The following is a 24575-nucleotide window of genomic DNA, read 5'->3' as shown; positions in this document are numbered from 1 at the left end:
CATGTTGCTGCCACCACTATTCTTCACCGTAGGGATGGTGCCTGGTTTCCTCCAGACGTGGCACTTGGCATTCAAGCCAAAGAGTTCAATCTTGGTCTCATCAGACCAGAGAATCTTGTTTCTCATCGTCCGAGTCCTCTAGGTGGCCTTTGGAAAACTCCAAGCGGGCTGTCAGGTGCCTTTTACTGAGGAGTGGCTTCCGTCTCTACCATTAAGGCCTGATTGGTGGAGTGCTGCAAAGATGGTTGTCCTCCTGGGTGAACTCTGGAAGGTTCACCATCAGGTACTTGGTCACCTCGCTGACTATGGCCCTTCTCCCCCGATTGCTGTTTGGCCAGGCAGCCAGCTCTAGGAAGAGTGTTGGTGGTTCCAAACTTCTTCCATTTAAGAATGGAGGCCACTGTGGTCTTGTACTTTCAATGAGGCAGATTTTTTTGGGGGTACCCTTCCCCAGATCTGTTTCTCGATACAATCCTGTCTCGGAGCTCTACGGACAATTCCTTCAACCTCATGGCTTGGTTTTTGCTCGGACATGCACGGTCAACTGTGTGCGGGTGTGTGCCTTTCCAAATCATGTACAATCAATTGAATTGACCACAGGTGGACTCCAAATCAAGGACGATCAATGGAAACAGGATGCACCTGAGCAAAGGGTCTGAATACTTATGTAAATAAGGTATGATTTTTTTAAATTTTCAATACATTTGCAAACATTTCTAAAAACCTGTTTTCGCTTTGTCATTATGGGGTATTGTGTATAGATTGAGGAAAATAATTAATTGAATCAATTTTACAATAAGGCTGTAACGTAACAAAATGTGGGAAAATGGAAGCGGTTTGAATACTTTCCGAATGCACCGCAAATGCTCAAGCTCTCTCCCAGGTGAGATTCTGTCAGCTGTGGATATACATTCGGTACTTTGTCAATAGTGGAGTAGTTGACATTGACAGTGGTTCATGAAAAATATTGTTGTCCATTACAAACAGCAGTCCCACAGTAAACAAAAAAGAAGGAATAAAAACCCAAATGGTATTTATTTTCTATGTATACATCCTGCCTCAGCGCCACATTTCCCTTACTTTATGCTCCATCATTACTGATATAATGATTCATCTAGATTATTGAAGTTCCTTGCCGACGCTCTTATGGGACAACAGTAGACCACAGTGTGAAAGAGGGCCTCATGGGCAGCTCCAACACAGAGGTCAGGAAAGAGCATAAACCTTTGCTATTCCAGACCCAGGCTTCAAACAGTGATCAGTTTCTGCCTGGCCTCCTTGTCTGTGTCTGCTCTTGGAAGCTTGGTGGTGTCTTGTTTCGGAAGTCCATAAAGGTATATGGAGACACACACCAGCATTGCTCCACAAGCAAAGGTAGCAGCTGCATGAAAAGGGAAAATGGTTACTGAAAACCTGCCATGGACTATTGATGAATTCACTCAAAAATATTTTCAGATTTTTTCACTTCTAATCAGTGTTTCCCCTATATTCATTAATTTAGAAAAAAAATATTACTATATTAGTACTCGAGTGTCAGAGACCACACAAAAGCCTAGTGGCTGAACAGTAACTTATGATAGTCCAGGCCCACAAAAATGTGAATGATTTCACTCACTTATCTGTAGCCCAAACAGAGTGACGGATGCCACAGTAGAGAGAACGATGGCGGCTGCAGCAGAGAAGCCTTTCATGATATTGTCTGTGTACTTCACCACCACTGAGGTGTACAAACCACCCACACTGGCCAAAACTGGAAGAAGAAAATACAAAATGTAAATGCAATGTACCGCACAAATTTAGGTTAGGACATTTTTTTATAAAGAAACAACAATTATTTTTGCATTGTAGAAAATAGGGAATATGTTCATGTGTCAATATTGAATTTTGACTCACAGACTACAAAGCACACCCAAGGCGTGTAACCGTAGAAGAAGCCATTCTCTATGACCTGAGCGCCCTCAGTCATGTAAACTCCAGCGAGGGTGACCACAATGCCAGACAGGTACATCTGGATGTTCCTCACCCATAGGGATGTGTCTGAGCTCTTTAGGACCTTCTCAAAGTACACACCTGCTCAAACACAAAAAAGGGACACCATTAGATTATGATGATAATGGCAGGTAGAATATTTAAAAAGGTATTAAGATAAACCAAGATTACCTGCAAACCCGGAGCACAACACAGCCACAGCAATGGCCATAAACCCCAAAAATGGGTTCTGCTCCACCTAAAAAAAGATTAGAACATATCGAATACACCTTACATACCAAGACATTTAGCCCCCAACTTTTTGACGCTTTTCTTTAGATCTGAAAAGGTATTGCCAGTAAACAAAGGAAAGCCTGTACTTTTAATTCCGCCAACCGACCAATTCATGATTGCGGTAAAGTTGTCTACGGCTTAGTATGAAACGTAGCCGTAATGCCAAAGCGACATTGGCACAAACTACCATAGAATTAATAATACTAGAATGGACATGAACCTTCTTATGAGAGGTCAGCCATAATGGTCAACCAAAGCTTGCCAGTGCTGTGATAAGTATAAAATAAGCAATTTCTGCACTAGCCAGACAGTTTTAGAGGAACTGGCAAATGAACTGCCAATATTCCATTCAAACAACAGTCATTCTACAGGCTGAAATCAGTTGATGATATGACTTAGACAACTTGTAAATGCAACTAGTACTGATATTGTACCATATAATAGCACTCACAAATAGAGACATTTATTTGCTAGGCAGCACCCATTACTAGGCTGTAACCATCCCATCACTTCACATAGTGCATGCTTAGTGGTGGGCTGTTCTCTGAACCACACCTGGATGAATCCATTAAGAATTACTGTGGGGTTGAATACCACTGAATGACGGAAATATTGGAATAAAGTAGGCGAATGCAAAAAGTCATGTATCAAATGGCTGCTTACTGAAACTCCCAGTCATCCAATCGTTATATTTACATCAGACTGATCTTAAATTGGTCAGAAATATTGAAAACATTATGGGATAATGCATCAACTTCCCCAGCTTCACATTATAGTAATCAGCATTGTGTAAGGGATAATCAACAACAAGTTGAAGGTGTGTTCATGGAGGGTGTGTTCCATGACGTCTAGAGGAGTGGAACTCACCTTCCAAGGAGTTGCATTGTTTTCCAGATAACGAGTTGATTATCCCTTTTATACCATGGCTATGATGTAACACATTTGCCGCTAGAAATGTGTTCAACATCCACTGAAGTAGCTAGCAAGTTCACTAGATAGCGACAGTAGTTGCCTTGGTAGCCAAACAAACAGACTTGCTAGTTCAGCTAACAAAAACATCAGTACTAGCTTGCTATTATGACAATCAAATTCAACAATGCCAATAATGTTTTCAATTCTACTTTTGCTTTCAAAAGCAACTCAAACATGTAAAAATGAACTATAGCCACTGAATTCTACCATGCAAATATACTGTGCATTATAGGGAAATAATAAATGCTCTAGAATGTCCTTCAAGCCAATCAGAAACAAGTATTCAACAATGCCATGGTATAATTAAGTGATAATGTCCGAGAAGCCGATGTTTGGAGGATATATTGGCACGGGTGTTGTTAGTCCCGAGACAAAGTCGATGGATGGCTGGCAAACCAGGTTTTCCAACATATTGAAAAAATGATTGATAGTTTAATAAAAAAATATATTTTGATTAATTTGTTCATACTATTTCATCCTTACACAAGATATAGTCCTGACACAAAACTAGGGTTGCTACCTAAGCTGGCTGGTTGTTCGTTCTATCGGTCACACAAATGTTGGGGTCACTTAGAAATGTCCTTGTTTTTGAAAGAAAAGCACATTTTGTGCATTAAAATAGCATTACATTGATCAGAAATACAGTGTAGACATTGTTAATGTTGTAAATGACTATTGTAGCTGGAAACGGCAGATTTTTTATGGAATATCTACAGGAACACTGCTTAGAAGGCCAATTGTATTGCTTCTTTAACCAGAACAACAGTTTTCAGCTGTGCTAACATAATTGCAAAAAGGTTTTCTAATGATCAATTAGCCTTATAAATGATACACTTTGTAAGATAATCCAAATGTAACACAGGAGTGATGGTTGCTGATAATGGGCCTCTGTACGTAGATATTCCCCCCTCCCCCAATTTTTTTTTAAAAATCTGCCGTTTCCAGCTATAATAGTCATTTACAACATTAACAATGTCTACACTGTATTTCTGATCAATTTAATGTTATTTTAACATATTTTTTTTATTTTTTATCTTTCAAAAACAAGGACATTTCTCAGTGACCCTAAACTTTTGAACGGTTGTGTATATATCCATAAAAATTATGCCAGCTGATTCATGATTTTGACTGCCTGAGAAACGCTGCCTGCCTTTGTCTCGTCCCGACACGTTCATTACTATGGGACAGCTGGAGATCGAATTTGAATATTGAAACAATGTTGTAAATGTCAGGGAGACAGACAGCAAGGTGTATACAAATCTCTGCTGTTAAACTAAATGTTAGTCTCAAAGAAATGTGAGATAATGAGCAAACGAATAGATAATGTCATCTATTAATTTGCTCATCTATCACGGATCAGAAATGTTTCGCATGCAATAATGTAGCAGAAATCAAGTGTAGACCTATTAGTTTGCTCGATCGGCGTATTGGCATCTCCAAAAATGTTGAAATGTGAACACAATGCTTTGGAAAATATAAATTGCTATTTTATTTTCTAAGGTTTCTAAAGCACATACAGGAAATCTAAATGTGTCTTGTCTGTTTAATAAACAAAATATTGATTTCATTTGCAAGGGGCAGCCATGTAGCTTATAGGCTGCACAGACCAGTAACATAATTCTACTCAAAATATGATATTCTATTCATGCCATTGGATGTATTTAAAAGGTTTATGCTGGCAATAATGTGGTAAAAATGGGCCTGTTTTGAAAGGGGGTCATAAACATTGCACTGCCCCCAATTTTTTTTAAACATTTTTACAGGCAACATTCCATAAATCCTATGTGAAAAGTGTATACGATTCTTAATAAATAGACAAGGCAGAGAATTCCAAACCTCAGACTTGGGTTGTAAACAAGCCATTAGAACATCAGCAACGAACCAGTATACACTTTACAGGCCCATTGGCCAGGTCTCCCTTGTAAAATAGGGATTCTGACCTCAAATGGGACTTCCTGGATGAATAAATGTTAAATAAAAAGCCACAACAGAAACACCAAGGGTACCTGGACTTTAGTGGCCTCTGCCGGTTTCCACTGGACCAGTGTGACGCCTAAACACAGCATAAAGACTGAGAACCACTGCAGCCTGCTGAGAGAGCGGTTCAGCATGAGGACCATGCACAAGGCTGTGCAAGGGATCTTCAATTGATAGGTCACCTAGGTAAGGAAGATACAGTGAGAATATGAGCCAAAGGGGAAGTATAGATACAGTACCAGTCAAAAGGTTGGATACACCTACTCAAAGGTTTTTCTTTATTTTTACTATTTTCTACATTTTAGAATAATAGTGAAGACATCAAAACTATCAGTTGTGTTGTGACCAGGTAGGGGTGGTATACAGAAGATAGCCCTATTTGGTAAAAGACCAAGTCCATATTAATGGCAAGAACAGCTCAAATAAGCAAAGAGAAGATTACTTTAAGACATGAGTCAGTCAATACGCAACATTTCAAGAACTTAGAAAGTTTCTTCAAGTGCAGTCTCAAAAACCAGGCGCTACGATCAAATTGGCTCTCATGAGGACCGCCATAGGAAAGAAAGACCCATAGTTACCTCTGCGGCAGAGGATAAGTTCATTAGAGTTACCAGCCTCAGAAATTGCAGCCCAAATAAATGCTTCAGAATTCAAGTAACAGACATCAACTGTTCAGAGGAGACTGTGTGAATCTGGGCCTTCATGGTCAAATAAACCACTACTAAAGGACACCAATAAGAAGAGACTTTCTTGGGCCAAGAAACACGAGCAATGGTCATTAGACCGGTGGAAATCTGTCCTTTGGTCCAAATTTGAGATTTTTGGTTCCAACCACCATGTCTTAGTGAGACGCAGAGTAGGTGAACGGATGATCTCCGCATGTGTCGTTCCCACGGAGGAGGAATGGAGGAGGTGGTGTGATGGTGGAGGTGGTGTGAGGAGGTGGAGGAGCATGGAGGAGGTGGTGTGATGGTGCTTTGCTGGTGACACTGTCAGTGCTTTATTTAGAATTCAAGGCACACTTAACCAGCATGGCTACCACAGCATTCTGCAGCAATACGCCATCCCATTTGGATTGCGCTTAGTGGGACTATCATTTGTTTTTCAACAAGACAATGACCCAACACCTCCAGGCTGTGTAAGGGCTATTTGACCAAGAAGGAGGGTGATGGAATGCTGCATCAGATGATCTGGCCTCCACAATCACCCGACCTCAACCCAATTGACATAGTTTGGGATAATTTTGACCACATGGTCAAAGAAAAGCAGCCTACAAGTGCTCAGCATGTGGGAACTCCTTCAAGACTGTTGGAAACGCATTCCAGATGAAGCTGGTTGTGAGAATGCCAAGAGTGTGATAAGCTGTCATCAAGGAAAAGAGTGGCTACTTTGAAAAATCTAAAATATATTTTGATTTGGTTAACACTTTTTTGGTTACTACGTGATTCCATGTGTGTTAATTGATAGTTTGATGTCTCCACTATAAATTCTACAATGTAGAAAATATTTTTTAAATAAAAACCCTTGAATGAGTAAGTGTGTCCAAACTTTTGACTGGTACTGTAAGTCCAGCCTTAATGTGACATGTTCTGCAGAAATCAAGAAATGTGTAGTTTATACCTGATACACAGCTGCGTCAAGATTGCTCAAGGCAATAAAGGCCATGTTATTCTGAACTGCATAGACCACAGAGGGAACACTCAGTTTCAGCAGATCTTTTGGACTCCAAAATACATGTTCAACTATGGACGCTTTTAACCTGCCAAAGCTGCCAGTTTCTCTGCAAGGTGAAAATGAAGACAAACATATATAAATGCTGAGCTACTGGGACATTTATATTCATTCAACAAAATACTCAACACAAGGGTGTTCTACAGTATTTCTTCAAGGCAGAGACCAATGGAAAAAGGCTATCCAAGTGCATTTGGAACATGTACGGTCATGAAAACGGTAGTACATTGGATATACTTACTTGGTCAACATCCCAAGGCTCAAGAACAATTTAATAACTTCCGTGATGCATACTGCTGTTGTAGAGAAGTACATAGCTGTTGATGATACTGTCCTTGTGTATCGTAATACCACGGTGTAAGTTGCTGCCACCAGTGTCATCACTGACAGACAGTAGACCTTGAACATCACACTCACTGGCTCTGTAGAGAGAGGACAATGATTCTTGACAGCATCAAGTGTGAAGTTCACAGAAAGTAAGACAATGAGGCAAGGAACCAAAAATCAGTGTGTACGGCCACTTACTGACGAGATTCGCATTCGTTACAAGAACAATCTATATAGCCGGGGGATAAGTTTAGACAGTCGCCTAGCCAGTTGTATCTGGACTCAGCAGGTGGCTAACTAGCTACTTCGCATTGCCCTTCCGTTCAGAGAAGCTGTCTCTTTTTTTTAGCTGGATAGCAAAATACCAAAGACAATTTGTTTAGTTCAGTGTATTAGGCTAACTTGTTGCGTTAAATTGTTCCCGAAACAGGAACTAGTAAATAACGTTAAGCATAGCTAGCAGATTTCACTTACCGTTAGCCATGGTTAACTTGATTGTTGTGATCCGTTGTCAGACGAATGCTTGGGTACTTAACGTGATCACCTACCGATGTGTCTGTCTGACGACACGTCTGACTGAACATCACAAGTATGATTATCAGATATGAAATCCTGAATAAGGTCGTCTTCTTCTTCTTTGGTATCATGGCGTTCGCACATTTGTTTGTGCATGCCGCCACCTAGAGTGCGGGAGTGTGGTGGCCGCTCACGTTACATTTTGTGATACAAAAATAAAAAGGAAATAAATTGCACCACTACACCTATATACCACTATTCAGCGGTGGAAAATTAGGTTTGGGGACGTTGCTCTTGCTATCCCTCTTGCACTGGCACGCACCATCTTCGGGGAGGTAGGTTTGGGTGACATTATCCCTCCTCGTGTGAATTAGATTAGCCTGCATTGAGTGGGCCACTTTACTATGAAGATTGTCTTGGAAAAAAACGTCACAATGTTGGTTTACAACAAATACGTGTCCACCTGAGTGCTGCTGTTACCAACAGTCTCTCCCCTGACTGGATCTGCAGAGACAGAATTTCAGTGCACCGTTGGTATTTTTTTTTTTATCGCTGCCAAGTTCTGAAGATGGAATTTAAGAATTATGATATTGTAAGTGAACATACCTCAGAATGTGGAGTGACACGGGCAGTTGGAGGAGCTGGATAAGCTCAGGGGACCGCTTTGCTTTCTCTGCCACATGGGCTATGTACTCATCTGGTTTGGATCCAAATCTTAAACATGCCTCCTTGGAGCTGAAAACATAGTATTTCTCCCTATGTTTCAGGACTCCTATGCTTGGGTTGCAGGAAAAAACATAGTCACTTCTTTTGAATATTTTTAATAATAAAAGGGGGGAAATGTATTATTTGTACAACAATGTAACAATATATACAATTGCCACCTCAAAAATCTACACACCTGGCCCATCCTTCACGAGTGTACTGTATAACAATGGAGACTGCTGAGGGGAGGAGGGCTCACAAAAAAGGCTGGAATGGAGTTCATGGAATGGTATCAACCACATGGGCAATCACATGAATTGTGGTTGATACCATTCCATTGACTCCATTCCAGACATTATTATGAGCCCTCCTCACCTCAGCAGCCTCCACTGGTGTATAACCACAAATTCCCTTGTATTGCAGTGGTAATTTGTCAAATTCAGCTGTTATCTCAGGCAAGAGCTACTCTTGTGTTTTGATCTCAAAGGGGGTCAATATGGTTTTGAGCTAATGATAGAGATGTAAGAAACGCAGAGCTATACTGCTGGTGAATGTGAGGGTGTTAACACAGTACTTACCTGAAAACTCCTTCATTTTCTTCTCGTCGTTCTTGATCTCCGACACCAGTATGTCCTCCAACTGAACATCAGGGAAGAGCTGGGACTAAGCAACCACTAAGGGCTGCAGGTTCACCATCATGTTACTGAGGCTGCTCTGATCAATACTTTGCTGGAGCTGTGAAATGGGTCTGGAAGAGGACATAGAGTATGAGAGTTGAGGTCTAGAGATTAAGGGCCGGTTTCCCAGACATACTGTAGGTTAAGCATAACCCTGGACTAAAGAGCACTTTCAATGGAGATTCCCTTGCTTTTTAGTGTAGGGCTAGATTTAATCAGTGTCCGAAGAAACTGCCCTGTAATGGGAATATTTAAGATGACTAAGAGTGATCAAATGTATATTTCTGTAATACACATGCTTTCCATTGTTCTGTTTGTGACATTTTAGTTGCGGGTTGATGGTTACTAGACATTATGATGAATGTTATAGATTGTTGTCATTTGTTCTCAGTTGAGCTGTTGCTCCTTGACCTTCTTTATGAGGGACAAGAAGGTCCCCAGCTCCAACTGGGAAAAGATGATTTGTAAGGCAGCTGCTAAAAACACTCGCACGCACGCGCACATGCACACACACACACATGAGCAAAACAGGAACAAACTGTTCAATGGTGGAAAATGGGATGATTCCCAAATTGTAAATACTATCACTTCCATGGCCAGTGTAATTACAACTTACCATTTTGCACTTTCCCTTCTTTGTGAATAGGGATACCTTAATTGAAACAATAACAAAGCATACTCCCCACCTCTGTTCCGGTAAAAAGCTGAGGGATGGGGCTGGAGAAATGTAACCACTCAAATTCATAGACAGCGCTATGGGTTTAAGGATTGACCATCCATGATATCAACATTATAGTTTTAATCATGTTTTTAGGCTTTGCAGTGTTTGTTTAAATGTACTTTTATTACAAACACTGAAGAAAAACAAGCTTGTATTTTGTTTTCTGATGGGGTATGACAAGTTGAACTATGCTCATAAGGTATTTATTTTTATTCAAAAATCAATGGGTAAATATAATTAATTTATTAGTCCAAAAAATGGATATAGCAACTAAGGATGGCCACTTGAACTGGTTGTACAAAATGAGAATAAAATAGTCCTTGTGAGTACCTGTAGCATCTCGCACTGTTGTGATGTCTGTGGGGGAAACCAGACCTGAGCTCAGCAGAACATTACTGACAATCTTATTTATGGTAAAGGCCCTCCAGATCCTCACGTGTTTTCACTCGGCTGTCAGGGATTTCTCGACTCACTGGGCCTAGCTTCGACTGAAGTACCTGCTGGTGATCCTCAAGGAACTCACCTGGGACACAAAACACGACCTTTGAGGCTAAACTGATGAATAGGTACAAGACCAGTATGCCATGTCTTTAGAAGGTACTTGACAATGGCCTCATGTCTCAACATAGATAGTGTTTAGTTAGTAGACCATATGAATAAAATGTTGGTTCATACATCCTTTGAGCATTTTAAAGCCCCCAATTACGTTGAGACTTGTAATTCATGTCAAAGTAGGCTTGCTTCTTAATCGTGTCAAGGGCAGGGCTCCTCTGGTCCATGAGCTTGTCCACACACAACTGCAAAGGAAAAACAGCACTGATGACGATGAGCCCATTGCTCGAAGATCTCAGGCATGATACCAGCCAAACCTGGTTGTTATAATGAAATGGAGTGAATCTACACACTTCCAGAAGTTCTAACATCTTGCTGGGTAAGAGTCTGATCAACTTTGAATAGAACTTGTGGGTCCAACACAACATTTTTACCGAAAAGGAAAAACATTGATTTAACAAAGTAGCTAAACACTGTCACCGACACTGCTTGCCTTTATCACACAAGGCTAACTAGCTAGCCACGTTATTAATTATACTGAAAAAAATATATATAACTGCAACATGCAACAATTTAAATGATTTTACTGAGTAACAGTTCATATAAGGAACTCAATCAATTGAAATAAATAAATGATGCCCTAATCTATGTATTTCACGACTGGGCAAGGGCACAGCCATGGGTGGGCATAGGCCCACCCGCTTGGGAGCCAGGCCCAGCCAATCAGAATGAGTTTTTCCCCACAAAAGGGCTTTACTACAGACATAAATACTCCTCAGTTTCATCAGCTGTCAGGGTGGCTGGTCTCAGACAATCCTGCAGGTGAAGAATCCAGATGTGGACGTCCTGGGCTGGCGTAATTACACGTGGTCTGCAGTTGTGATGCTGGTTGAATGTACTGCCAAATTCTCTAAAATGACATTGGAGGCAGATTAACAGCTCTGGTGGACAGTCCCGCTGTCAGCATGCCAATTGCACGCTCCCTCAAAACTTGAGATATCTGTGGCATTGAGTTGTGACAAAACTTCACATTTTAGAGTAGCCTTTTATTGTCCCCAGCACAAGGTGCACCTGTGTAATGATCCTGCTGTTTAATCAACTTCTTGATATGCCACACCTGTCAGGTGGATTAATTATCATGGCAAAGAAGAACTCCTTATTAAAAATGTTAAATTTCTTTACTCATCTATTGTTTACCTGATACCTATTTTTACTTAATAATTGCACTGCTGGTTAGGGCTTGTAAGTAAGCATTTCACTGTAAGGTTGTATTCGGCACACATGACAAATAAACTTTGATTTGATATGTTTATAATTTTTGACAGTATTGTAAGCCAGGGACCCATCAGGAAAGCCACTAAGGTTGCCGACACCATGCCCCACTATGCCCCATTCTTGAGCAATTTCTCTAATTATGTTTTTTAATGACACTTTCTGGTCGAGTATGAGACATGTTTTTAGCCTGCAAGCTATACTAGAGATCATGCAAATTCCCCACCTCTGCACCACATCTTCATGGTTGCCATGGTAATCAATGTAAGACTGCATGAGCCACAGGATGTAAAAGTTGCAATGTTGTAACTGTAGTAGCTAGCATAATGCATTGATGCACATCTTTACTGGCCTTCTCATTCATTTCATGTCATTAAATGCTCATATTTTTAATTTTTTTACTTTGCAAAACATTGTCATGCAGGACTGTCACGACTTCTGCCGAAGTCGATGCCTCTCCTTGTTCGGGCGGTGTTCGAAGTCTTCGGTCTTCTTGCCATCGCCGATCCATTTTTCATTTTCCATTTTGTTTTGTCTCGTTTTTCCACACACCTAGTTCTCATTTCCCTCATTATGTGTTGTGTATTTAACCCTCTGTTTTCCCATGTCTTTGTGTGGTATTGTTTATCTGTTCATGTATGCACACATTAGGCTGGTTAAGCTGGGTGATGTTAAACCCTTATTTGTATTTCGTGTTAGTTTGTGCCGTGTGCTTTTGGTTCGCCAAATAAAAGGCTCCGTTTTGCTACCAACTATCTGCTCTCCTGCGCCTGACTTCCTTACAGCCCTTCACGCATATCCTGACAATGGAAACAAATACATTTTGATAAAAATATTTATTATAAAAACAGATATTACATGGTCTAGATGAAGGTAGCAAATCTCAAGCATGGAATGTACAGTTCAAAAAGGAGACGCTGAAACTTCAACTCAACCTCTGAACAAGAACTAACGTCAATGAGCTGAGTATTCATCGGTCTCCATATTTTAGCCCTTGGATAAGGCCTTTCCATTTCACAGGGGTTGATTACGGACTTCCACTTAAGACCTGAGATTAAGATCACATGGCGGCAGGGTAGCCTAGTGGTTAGAGCGTTGGACTAGTAACCGAAAGGTTGCAAGTTTGAATCCCCGAGCTGACAAGGTACAAATCTGTCGTTCTGCCCCTGAACAGGCAGTTAACCCACTGTTCCTAGGCCGTCATTGAAAATAAGAATTTGTTCACGGGACTCCAAAGGGTTATTGCGTAATGATGCCTGTTGAGCTGTGCGGGGTTTGTTGTTGTGGATATTGCTGTGGTCCTTCACAGGTTTGAGGCTTCAGATGAGTCCTGCATGCTGTGCAAAGTAAAAAAAAAAAAAAAGAGCATTTAATGACATGAAATGAATGAGAAGGCCAGTAAGATGTGCATCAATGCATTATGCTAGCTACTACAGTTACAACATTGCAACTTTTACATCCTGTGGCTCATGCAGTCTTACCTGAACCGCTCTGTGCTGAGGTGGACGACCTGTCCATCAGGCATGATGTAATACATCACTGCTAGCCGACAGCCCACAGGTTAACTCCGATTCATAGTCCCGGGCCACCTGGCAGCATTTCTCCTTTATCTCTCTCACAATCTCCATCTCGGTAAAAGTGTGCATGCACACCCCCTGCTCCTGCAGAAGCTGGGACACAGGATAGCAGAAAGCAAAGGTGAAAATAACTAATAGTTTTTTGGACCAAATGAGCATATTTAACAGAGTCCCTGTAAAAAAAAATACATAAACTGTTAACATCAAATACCATTTTAAGGTGCATTGTAACATCAAGGCCAGCCACTGCGTGAGGTAGACAGTATCCCTCAAACACTGGCACCCTATGACTCACTCCATCCCCAGAGTCAAACACTACACCTATTAGAAGACAAAGGCTACAATGATTAGCAATCTTATCCATTATTAAAAGCTAAAAATACATAATTTCTCTCCTAGATTTTTAGCAATCTCCTAGATTTGAATCTTTACTTTGAACAAGAGTGAAAGCATGCAATCCTTTACTCAGGAATATAATCACTGGATTAGATGGATTCCTATATTAACTGAATCTACTGTATATTTACTTCAAATCAAATCAAATCAAATTTATTTATATAGCCCTTCGTACATCAGCTGATATCTAAAGTGCTGTACAGAAACCCAGCCTAAAACCCCAAACAGCAAGCAATGCAGGTGGAGAAGCACGGTGGCTAGGAAAAACTCCCTAGAAAGGCCAATACCTAGGAAGAAACCTAGAGAGGAACCAGGCTATGTGGGGTGGCCAGTCCTCTTCTGGCTGTGCCGGGTGGAGATTATAACAGAACATGGTCAAGATGTTCAATGTTCATAAATGACCAGCATGGTCGAATAATAATAAGGCAGAACAGTTGAAACTAGAGCAGCAGCACAGTCAGGTGGAAGTTGAAACTGGAGCAGCAGCATGGCCAGGTAGACTGGGGACAGCAAGGAGTCATCATGTCAGGTAGTCCTGGGGCATGGTCCTAGGGCTCAGGTCAGTTGAAACTGGAACAGCAGCATGGCCAGGTGGACTGGGGACAGCAAGGAGTCATCATGTCAGGTAGTCCTGGGGCATGGTCCTAGGGCTCAGGTCCTCCGAGAGAGAGAAAGAAAGAGAGAAGGAGAGAATTAGAGAACGCACACTTAGATTCACACAGGAGTAGATAAAAGTTAGTTTACCTGTGGACCTCCCTGCTGCGTAGAGCGCCAGTACTGCCTGCATGGCCACATAGGCGAGGGGAACGTTAAAGCAGTCAAACATAAGTTCCATCATGCGCTGGCGGTTCTCCAGCGGGTTCATGGCTGCCTCGGTCAATAGGACAGGGTGGTCGTCTGGATCGACCTGCAGCTTGCTGGAACGTGTGGTGCCAAATCTGAAGCGAGACCAGTGAGGTTTAAATCCTATAACCGCCAGGTACTACAGCTTCATCAGAACATCAATGGGATAGAATTATGTCAACAGTAGACAACCCTTCTCCATTTCCTCCCAGTTGCTTATAATTCCGTTTTTTCATGGGATACTTCAGTACCAGGACTCCTCTCATGTGTTGAGCCTCATGTCCAATGAAAGTCTCCCGTTCAAAGTTGCCATTCATTATTTCAGAAAGCCAGTCTCCATGTTGGGAAACGTATGGTGGTGGCCTAGCAGATGAATAGCCACATGACCAAGGACAAACACCAAATACTTTGCTCATACAATTACCTCATATTTAGGCAGCACAATGATATTTGGAAATATAGTATTTGGGAGGTCCTGATCAGCAAACCCTTCTTTTTCTCAAACCAGATCCTGTGTCCAGCACTATTGGAGTATTGAAATTGGTCATCTGCAAATACAAGTTCAGAGAGATATAATCATTCCCATTTAACTGAAAGAACGTATAATATTCAAAAGGTGAATAACGTGAATGTCTTTCCAAACAACTACTAATCCTTACGTCTCTGGTGGTTATTTGGACATTGGGTTGATTGACAGGTGACCTAGAGATGGCCCTCCTTGCAGTCCTACACCTCTGAAACCCATCAGGGCTCTACTTCTCTCCACTCATCAGCTCCGCTTGGTTCACATGATCCAGATATCACTTCAGCAAACATACATCTTCAGAATTAAACCCAGAATGTGCCATTGAAATATCCTCAGATTTCTGGGAGAGGTTGGATTTCTGTCTGGATTTTTATCTGAACACCTGCAGAGTCAACAGGTGTTAATGTTGATTCAACAGAGGAATTGTCTAGAGAGGACTGATCACAGGACTCCAAAGGGTTATTGCGTAATGATGCCTGTTGAGCTGTGAGGGGTTTGTTGTTGTGGATATTGCTGTGGTCCTTCACAGGTTTGAGGCTTCGCCCTTTAGGCTTCGGATGAGTGCTGAACTCTGGCATGACTTCTGGTGCGAGTCTAGGGTCAGGGTCTGAATCACTATCAGGGCAGAGGGTTAAATACTAAATATATAATAATATGGTTTCCATTGAGATGTTGAGTCTAGCCCTTTGTCATTCACAGGAAGTGATGCCTTTCTTGGTTCAGGCACTGGGGGGTTGTTATAATTCCAACTCGGGTCAAATACTCCATGTTCTGGGCACATTTCAGGTGTCAAGGTGGCCTCTTGGGGAAATTGCAAGTTGTACACCAATCTGAAATCTAAGCCTTCCTCATCATCTGATTCCAACCTCTTCAATAAATTAACTGGGATCAGAATAGCTTTGTGGTGGAGTTAAGACTGGTTGTGATGCTCTGGGCTCCATAAACTCACTGTGGCTGGGAGCATCTACTTCTACCACGGCATCACCACAGCCAGATATACTAGAGTCCGCATGTGGAGACTGACCATTTACACTTTGAACAAAGTCTTGTGATACAGGCATTATGGTAGAAAAGGTTCTATGGTCTGATATAAGATCATCGCAGAGAGCACCAACCTCCAAGTTATTCAGTTTAGAAGTCCTGTCCATTATAGAGCATTTCACTACTTTCTTGGTTCTGCTTATCCTCTTTGTGAGTTGACATCTTTTAGTCATCTCTTTAGCTGGGTTCTTTTCCATCCTCTCTACTTCCCTTTTCTCTCTTTCTAGTTCGAATAGAAACGCCTGCCTCTCCTTGCACGTACTTCGGGAGCCCGCCGATTGAGGGGGCTTTTCATCAAGGCTCTCATTCTCAGCTTGTCTGAACTTGTGGATCTTGAGGTTCTCCTCCATGATGAGCTCATCGAGAACGTGCAGTCCTTTAAGCTCCTTCAGGAACTGTCCCCTGTTGGTTTGAGGGGGCCTCAACCCCGTCGGCCCGTTCTCCATTGGCCATCCATTGTGGCTCATGCTGCATTCTGATGCCTCAGTTTCACTGGCTGCCTCTGATGACCGGCATTCACAATGGTTGTCAGTGTCGGCAGAGTCAAGACTGTCATCAAGACCCAGGACACCCGCCACTTTTAAATCACTGGAGGACATCTGGAAACCAGAACAATAACATTGTTATTGATTTAACAATAACAGTGGAGATAACCAGCTGATGGGGTATCTATTACGATTTAAAGGCCACTAAACAAGATAAACAATTGTCTTGCATTAAGTTAAAATAGTACAAATGGTTGTTTGTTGACCAGTGCATTTTGTAATTGGAGGAAAAACCCACAATCTAATTTATGGACCTTACATGTAGTTGTATGTGTGGGGTACAGAGATTGCACAGAGTAAGTTCATGCAACTTATGTGACTTGTTAAGCAAATGTTTTTTTTCCTGAACTTATTCAGGCTTGCCATAACAAAGGGGTTGAATACTTAACTCATGGCATTTCATTTTTAATTATTTGTAAACATTTCAAAAAACATAATTCCACTTTGACATTACGGGGTATTGTGTGTAGGCCAATGACAAACATGTAATCCATTTTAAATTCAGGCTGTAACACAATTTCTGGGGGAAAAAGTCAAGGGGTGTGAATACTTTCTGAAGGCATCGTATATCATCACGACCTACCAAACTTTTCTGCTCCTCACTGCCCCATGACGCCCACACTTTGCTTGAGCTCCGAGTATTCAGAAGAACATTCCACATCTGCTCCTGTGCCATCACATTCTCTTCCACCTGTACAAAAAGTGTTTACAAATGCAAGGTATTGGCCTAAGCCAATGTGATTTAGGTCACTATTACCCATCTTGGTAATGTGCAAATCTAATGCTCCGAACTATTTACTGCTTTGGCATGAAAACAATCCATTGAACATTTGAGTCAACCTGCCTCCAGTATTTCCGCCACCTCCCTGAGACCCCACTGTTCCTTTAGGTCCCAGTCATTTAACGAGACTTCAGTCATGTTGTCACGTTCTGACCTTAGTTCCTTTGTTATGTCTTTGTTTTAGTATGGTCAGGGCGTGAGTTGTCTATGTTCGTTTTTCTATAATTTGGGATTTCTGTGTTCGGCCTAGTATGGTTCTCAATCAGAGTCAGCTGTCAATCGTTGTCCCTGATTGAGAATCATACTTAGGTAGCCTGGTTTCACTTTTGAGTTGTGGGTGTTAATTTTCCATTTTAGTGTCTGTGCCACACGGGACTGTTTCGGTTATTCACTTTTATTGTTTTGTTCCAGTGTTCTGTTGTGTTTGATTAAACATTATGGACACTTACCACGCTGTGCATTGGTCCTCCGATCCTTCTCGCTACTCCTCCTCAGAAGAGGAGGATGAGATCCATTACACATGGAGCTTGTAATCCTACAAACACAAACAATATAAGTGCTAGGCACAATTAGCGGCTATGTGGACCATGTCATGAGACAAGAGCATAAATGTGTCATTACCTTTCACAGGTGTCCCGTTTGGGGTTATGGAAGTCATACGTATCCCAGGGAAGAGTGGGAATGCTCTCTTCAGTGTAGTTGGGCACGTCTCCTGCATCTGTGATGGTGCTGGAGAGGGAATTACAAGTGGGGCTCAGTTCTGACTCTTCAAAGCTGTCCTGTGCCTGTAGGATACTGTCCCCCTCTGCTCTGAGGACTGGTGTGTACCTCCGTCTGTGTGGGCTGGTCTCGAGACCGATTGGATAATTGGTCGGTGTGGTGCGAGCACTCTGAGGGGTTTGGGCTCCTGATGTCTTGTTGATGTGGTGAAGGGTTCTGGGTGATGGTGACCGTGTAAGAGTTCTCCAGGTCATCCACAGGCAGACTGAGCCAGGGGTTCTGGGGCAGGGTAGCCGACTGCTTCAGTTTGATCTCAAAATCTAGCGAGTCCACCGTTATTTTAGGGATAATCTGAATGCTGGCCCTGGAGGTGTTGCCCACAGAAACAAAGTCAAACTCCTCCCTACAGTCCTCCCGAGTCAGACACACTGGAGATGTTCTCCTCGTGGATCTGGGGCTGCCTGGTGGTTGGTACCGTGGACAGCCCTTCCCAGCCCTCCCTCCTTGCCCCAGTCTCCACATGGCTGCTTCCTGCTCCATCAAAGCCAGAGTCAGAGGAGCTGAGAGAGCGAGTATTCCCCACAGCTGACACAGCCCCAGAGATAGCACTGGAGGGGGACGTACCTAGAAGGACTTGGTGTTTGAGGTTAGAGAGGGAGCCATGGCTGTGCAGGTTATCAGTCTGATCTGGAACCAGAGGTTTTATGGAGACTACATAATGCCCCGTCTGGACTGTTAAAGGCCTCGGGGCCTCCGCCCACACCCAGGTTAGTGTGTGGCTCAGGCCCTTTCCTGTGGCGGGCTCTCAGAAACTCATACTGCCACTGCAGTGCCAACTGGAAGTTGTTGATAGGTACTGCCCCTGGAGAAGTCAGGAGTTTTCGCAGGGTCATGCACCTGGAGAGAAGGTGGCAGGGCCAACTTGGCAGTGAACAAGTATTCAATAGAAATACTGCCATACAAGTTGCCAAATCAAATATCAAATAGAAGTTTTAACTAGTTAATACCCTCCTAAAGCATTTAAACATGATTATGCAACAGAAGTTTTCCAACACACAAGCTGGAGTTTCTCACCTTTGTGACAGCTGTTTGCCCTTCTGCTAGAGCTGGGCGTCAGGGCTGACATTGGCCAGGTGAGCCAGCTGGACCAGCTCCTCCATGTCTGGGGAGGGGTTCCTTCTCAGGAAGTCATAGACCGCCTGCCTCCACACAGGGTCAGGGCCATGCATCTTCAGCGGGTGGTACCATTTGGGGAGGCTGTCACAGTTCACACCCCACAGAAGGTCTTGGAGAAAGTTCTCACACAGGACGATGCTGTACCAGCTATTGGCCTGTTGAGATGAAAGAAATTGAGTACATGACATTAGATTAAATAGACCACATTACAAGCCACATGCATGTCACGAGGAGATAAATATAAAACGTAAATGTAATTTCAATAATCTTCCTAATAATCTTCAATAATTGTTGTCAATTTCTAATTTCTAATTTCTAAGTTAGCATATACACTCAGAAATCGTAAAAAGGTCAGTCCAACAGAATACCTACATTGTTGTAGTAGTGTTCGAAGTCGGCGACTGCTCCGAGGGTCTGATGAGGGCGCTCTACAGCAGAGTGGATGTTCTCCTTCAGTCTGTCCGGATCCTGCACCCACTCTTCCCTGGTCTGGGCATCACCAGGAAGCAGAGTGTCAGCTAACGTGTGGATCACATCCTCAGCACAGCGGCCTAGAGCCGGGCAGCAGGGAGAGAAGACATGTAAACACCGCTGTTGTTCAGGATCCATACAGCAACTTTAATACTTCAATGCACCCATCTTAGGAGGAAAATATCAGAGTAGCCTATATTTACCATGGCAGGTGTATAGATGGATGCCTCAAATTCAGATGTTAACGTCTCAGCATTCCTCGCATCTTTAGCGATCTCGATTCTGTACGTCTGGAGCTTCTCTTTTTGTTAACTGAACAGATTAAAAGCTATCTGCAAGTGGAGGTAAATGAACCAAAAATAAACAAAAATGCATGATGGGTCATTTTCATTGGGCACCAAATGGAAGAAAAACGCACATAAAACAGTGAGGGGCTACCTGGATATTTTGCACAAATATTTTCTGTTGCGCGCCCTAATGAACACAACCCTGGAGTAATTGTTATGTATTACAACCCACCTGCTGTGCCTCATCACACAGCTGGTAGACCTGCATCTGGAGGTGGGCCTTAGAAAAGGCCTGTTGCCACAGCAACTCTATTCTTTCAGCAGCCTCAGTTATCCTTTCAACAAAGACAAGAGACCTTAAACCTGTGGAAAATACTTATTGTAGAAGACTACTATGCTGAACGTTGAAATAGAACAGCATTATGTATCCATTGACAGCATTGCATAGAAAGTTAGAAATGTGTGAAAAATGCGTAATTCGTCTCCTCAACAATACATTTAAACTCACACCATACTCCTCCCTCTAAAAATGATTGGTCAAAATGTACTGGTTAAGCACTCTACCTGGGCCTGGTTTTCCAAAAGCTACACTGAACAACAACAAAAAATCTACAGAACATGTAAAGTGTTGGTCCCATGTACATTTCTTTACATCCCTGTTAGTGAGCATTTCTCCTTTCCCAAGAAAATCCATCCACCAGACAGGTGTGGCATAGCAAGAAGCTGATTAAACAGCATGATCATTACACAGGTGAAACTTGTGCTGGGGGCAATAAAAGGCCGCAGATGTCTCAACTTTTGAGGGAGCGTGCAATTTGCTTGTTGACTGCAGGAATGTCCACCAGAGCTGATGCCTGAGAACATAAGCCAACTACGTCGTCGTTTTAGAGAATTTGGCAGTACGTCCAACCGGACTTACGTGTATGGCGTTGTATGGGAGAAAGGCTGTCAAAGCTGTGAACAGTGTGCCCCATGGTGGCGGTGGGGTTATGGCATGGACAGGCTTAAGCTACGGACAACGAACACAATTGCATTTTATCGATGGCAATTTGAGTGCACAGAGATACCGTGACGAGATCCTGTGGCCCATTTTTTTCTTTGACGATATCTGTGACCAACAGATGCATATCTGTATTCCCAGTCATGTGAAATCCATAGATTAGGGCCTAATTCATTAATTAAAATGAATTTCCTTATACGAACTGTAACTAAGTAAAATCTTTAAAATTGTTGCATGTCAAGTTCACATTTTCTCAAAACCATCGTTACCAAAGTTGCTCTTGAAAACGCTTGTTATTTAACGACTGCTTCAGACCAGTCGTGGAACAGCTAAGCACGTCGCTTGATGTTTTCTTTGGCCTTCCACGTCACTTTATACACAGAAGATATCCGCTAAACGCAAAATCAAAATGTTCATCCGTCTTTGTGACCACTGAACCAAATTTGACTGACTACAAATAAACTTGCCCATTCTTTTGCCTAACATGGCAAAGGATATAAAGACTCTGCAAATTAAACAAGAGTTGACTGTATTAAAAGATAAACGGTATAGGCCTCAGACCTACAGTACCAGTCAAAAGTTGACACACCTACTCATTCAAGAGTTTCTGTATTTTTGCTATTTTCTACTTTAAGAAATAACACATATGGAATCATGTAGTATCCAAAAAAGTGTTAGAAAATATATTTTGATTGGTTTATTTGAGATTCATCAAAGTTGCCCACCCTTTGCCTTGACAGCTTTGCACAATCTTGGCATTCTCTCAATCAGCTTCATGAGGTAGTCATTTGGAATGCATTTCAATGAACAGGTGCGATTTGATAAAAGTTCATTTAAGGAATTTCTTTCCTTCTTAATGCATTCGAGCCAATCAGTTGCTTTGTGACCAGGTAGGGGTGGTATACAGAAGATAGCCCTATTTGGGCTCCCGAGTGGCGCAGTGGTCCAAGCCACTGCATCTCAGTGCAAGAGGCGTCACTACAGTCCCTGGTTCGATTCCAGGCTGTATCACATACAGCCGTGATTAGGAGTCCCATAGGGCAGCGCACAATTGGCCCAGCGTCGCCCGAGTTTGGCCGGGGTAGGCTGTCATTGTAAATAAGAATTTGTTCTTAACTGATTAAATAAAAGGTTAATTAAAAATACAAAAATTGGGTAACAGACACATCTCAACAACAACTGTTCAGAGGAGACTGCAGCAATTCGAAGGCCTGATTCACGCAAAGAATCCACTACTAAAAGGACACCAATAATAAGAAAGAGACTTGCTTGGGTCAAGAAACACCAGCAATGGACATCACGGTGGGTGATTTATTTAGGATTCAAGGCACATTTAACCAGCATGGCTACCGCAGCGATATGCCATCCCATCTGGTTTGCATTTGGTGGGACTGTAATTTGTTTTTCAACAGGACAATGACCCAAAAATACACCACCAGGCTGTGTAAGAGCTATTTGACCAAGAAGGAGAGTGATGGAGTACTGCATCAGATGACCTGGCCTCATCCCCATTGAGATGGTTTGGGATGAGTTGGACCATAGAGTGAAGGAAAAGCAGCCAACAAGTATTCAGAATGTGCTGGAAAGACAGTTGGAAAATAATGTCTCATGAAGCTGGTTGAGAGAATGCCAAGATTGTGCAAAGCGGTCATTAGGGCAAAAGGGGGCTACTTTGAAGAATCTAAAATATATTTTGATTTGTTTGACACTTTGCTGGTTACTACATGATTCTATATGTGTGATTTCATAGTTTTGATGTCTTCACTATTACTCTACAATGGGGAAGGATAGCAAAACAATTCTGCAGCATTGATGGTCCCCAAAAACACATAGGCCTCCATCATTCTTAAACGGAAGAAGTTTGGAACCACAGACACTCTTCCTAGAGCTGGCCGCCCGGCCAAACTGAGCAATCGGTGAAGGACCATGATCAGGGAGGTGACTAAGAACCCGATAGTCACTCTGACAGAGTTCTAGAGTTCCTCTGTGGAGATGGGAGAACCTTCCAGAAGGATAACCATCTCTGCAGCACTCCACCAATCAGGCCTATATGGTAGAGTGGCCAGACAGAAGCCACTCATCAGTAAAAGGCACATGACAGCCCGCTGGAGTTTGCCAAAAGGCACCTAAAAACCATGAGAAACAAGATTATCTGGTCTGATGAAACCAACCAACTCTTTAGTCTGAATGCCAAGAGTCACATCTGGAGGAAACCTGGCACCATCCCTACGGTGAAGCATGGTGGGTATGTCATGCTGTGGGTATGTTATTCAGCAGCAGGGAGACTAGTCAGGATCGAGGGAAAGATAAACAGAGCAAAGTACAAAGAGAACCTTGATGAAAACCTGCTAGAGCGGTCAGGACCTCAGACTGGGGCAAAGGTTCACCTGCCAACAGGACAACAACACTAAGCACACAGCCAAGACAACGCAGGAGTGGCTTTAGGACAAGTCTCTGAATGTCCTTGGGTGGCCCAGCCAGAGCCCGGACTTGAACCCAACATTTCTGAAGAGACCTGAAAATAGCTTTGCAGCAACGCTCCCCACCCAACCTGACTGCGCTTGAGGATCTGCAGAGAAGCGTGGGAGAAACTACACAAATACAGGTGTGCCAAGCTTGTAGTGTCATACCCAAGAAGACTCGAGGCTGTAATTGCTGACAAAGCTGCTTCAACAAAGTACTGATTAAAGGGTCTGAATACTTATGTAAATGTAATATCTATATATTTCTCTATATATATATTTTTTTTTTGTAAAAAAAATAATCTAAAACCAGTTTTTGCTTTGTCATTATGGGGTATTGTGTGTAGATTGATGAGGGGAAAAAACAATTTAATCAATTTTAGAACAAGGCTGTAACGTAATAAAATGTGGAAAAAGTCAAGGGCTCTGAATACTTTCCGAATGCACTGTAGGTGATAATATCTCTAGGATCCGTCAGTATTGTGGAATCATTTGAACGTTAAGGAGAGATTGGAAAGGGAGACCATTTATTTCGATCCGACCAGTATCAACATGCCTCGACGCACTTAGCAAACGTTCTCTCTGCGTGGCGTTTTAGGAAACGCATTCAACATGTTTTGTTGGAAAGCTGCATCGTTAAAAAAAAACACTCGTAAGCCTAAGTTCCATCGCTATCGGGAAACCGGGCCCTGCTATACAGTACAGTACCGTACCTGCTGTAGTTCTGCAGCATATTGAAAGCTGTGTGGGTGAAGAGGGCCGTCCCGGCCATTGTCTGATAGCACAAGTCATTCTCAGGGTAGCGCAGCTTCTCCACCACATGCTCACAGTGCCTTAGCAGCTCATCCAAGCCCAGCTCCCTACACCACAAAAACAGCCATTCCAACAACTTTATAAAACACACAGGCACTCGGTCAATAGAGGGGCAGAGGACTTAGATTCATGGAACTGCACAGGTAGATCATTCACCAGGCGTTGCAACTTGAGAGACAGGTAACTTAAGCCCTTAAAAAGCGCCGTTACAGTAGGAAGTATGAG

The 24575-nt window shown here is 42.5% G+C and overlaps 1 protein-coding gene and 1 long non-coding RNA gene across 4 annotated transcripts; both read right to left on the bottom strand.

Annotated features, from left to right (window-relative positions):
- Positions 1 to 1009: 1009 nt before the first annotated feature.
- Positions 1010 to 8688, bottom strand: LOC109866609 (CMP-sialic acid transporter-like). Its single transcript, XM_031800110.1, has 9 exons — positions 8392 to 8688; positions 7744 to 8289; positions 7184 to 7364; positions 6832 to 6991; positions 5241 to 5393; positions 2161 to 2227; positions 1894 to 2070; positions 1616 to 1750; positions 1010 to 1381 (listed from the first exon to the last, which is right to left on the bottom strand). The coding sequence occupies exons 2-9, from the start codon at positions 7751 to 7753 to the stop codon at positions 1248 to 1250; spliced, it is 1017 nt and encodes a 338-aa protein (XP_031655970.1). The 5' UTR covers positions 7754 to 8289; positions 8392 to 8688; the 3' UTR covers positions 1010 to 1247.
- A 3841-nt stretch (positions 8689 to 12529) lies between these two features.
- Positions 12530 to 24541, bottom strand: LOC109866183 (uncharacterized). Of its 3 annotated transcripts, XR_004204623.1 has the most exons (13): positions 24251 to 24540; positions 19992 to 20120; positions 19690 to 19868; positions 19216 to 19472; positions 18043 to 19038; positions 17871 to 17956; positions 17224 to 17331; positions 15188 to 16694; positions 14953 to 15076; positions 13973 to 14623; positions 13501 to 13610; positions 13194 to 13382; positions 12530 to 13049 (listed from the first exon to the last, which is right to left on the bottom strand). It is a non-coding gene; the product is annotated as an uncharacterized LOC109866183 (long non-coding RNA). The 3 variants fall into 3 exon arrangements; XR_004204622.1 differs by having other exon boundaries at positions 13973 to 15076; positions 24251 to 24541; XR_004204624.1 differs by having other exon boundaries at positions 14430 to 15076; positions 24251 to 24539.
- Positions 24542 to 24575: the final 34 nt, after the last annotated feature.

Source organism: Oncorhynchus kisutch, linkage group LG21 (genome assembly GCF_002021735.2).
Source record: "Oncorhynchus kisutch isolate 150728-3 linkage group LG21, Okis_V2, whole genome shotgun sequence".
Taxonomy (NCBI): Eukaryota; Metazoa; Chordata; class Actinopteri; order Salmoniformes; family Salmonidae; genus Oncorhynchus; species Oncorhynchus kisutch.
The sequence above is the reverse complement of the archived record's forward strand: the minus strand, read 5'-3'. Positions and strand labels throughout refer to the sequence as shown.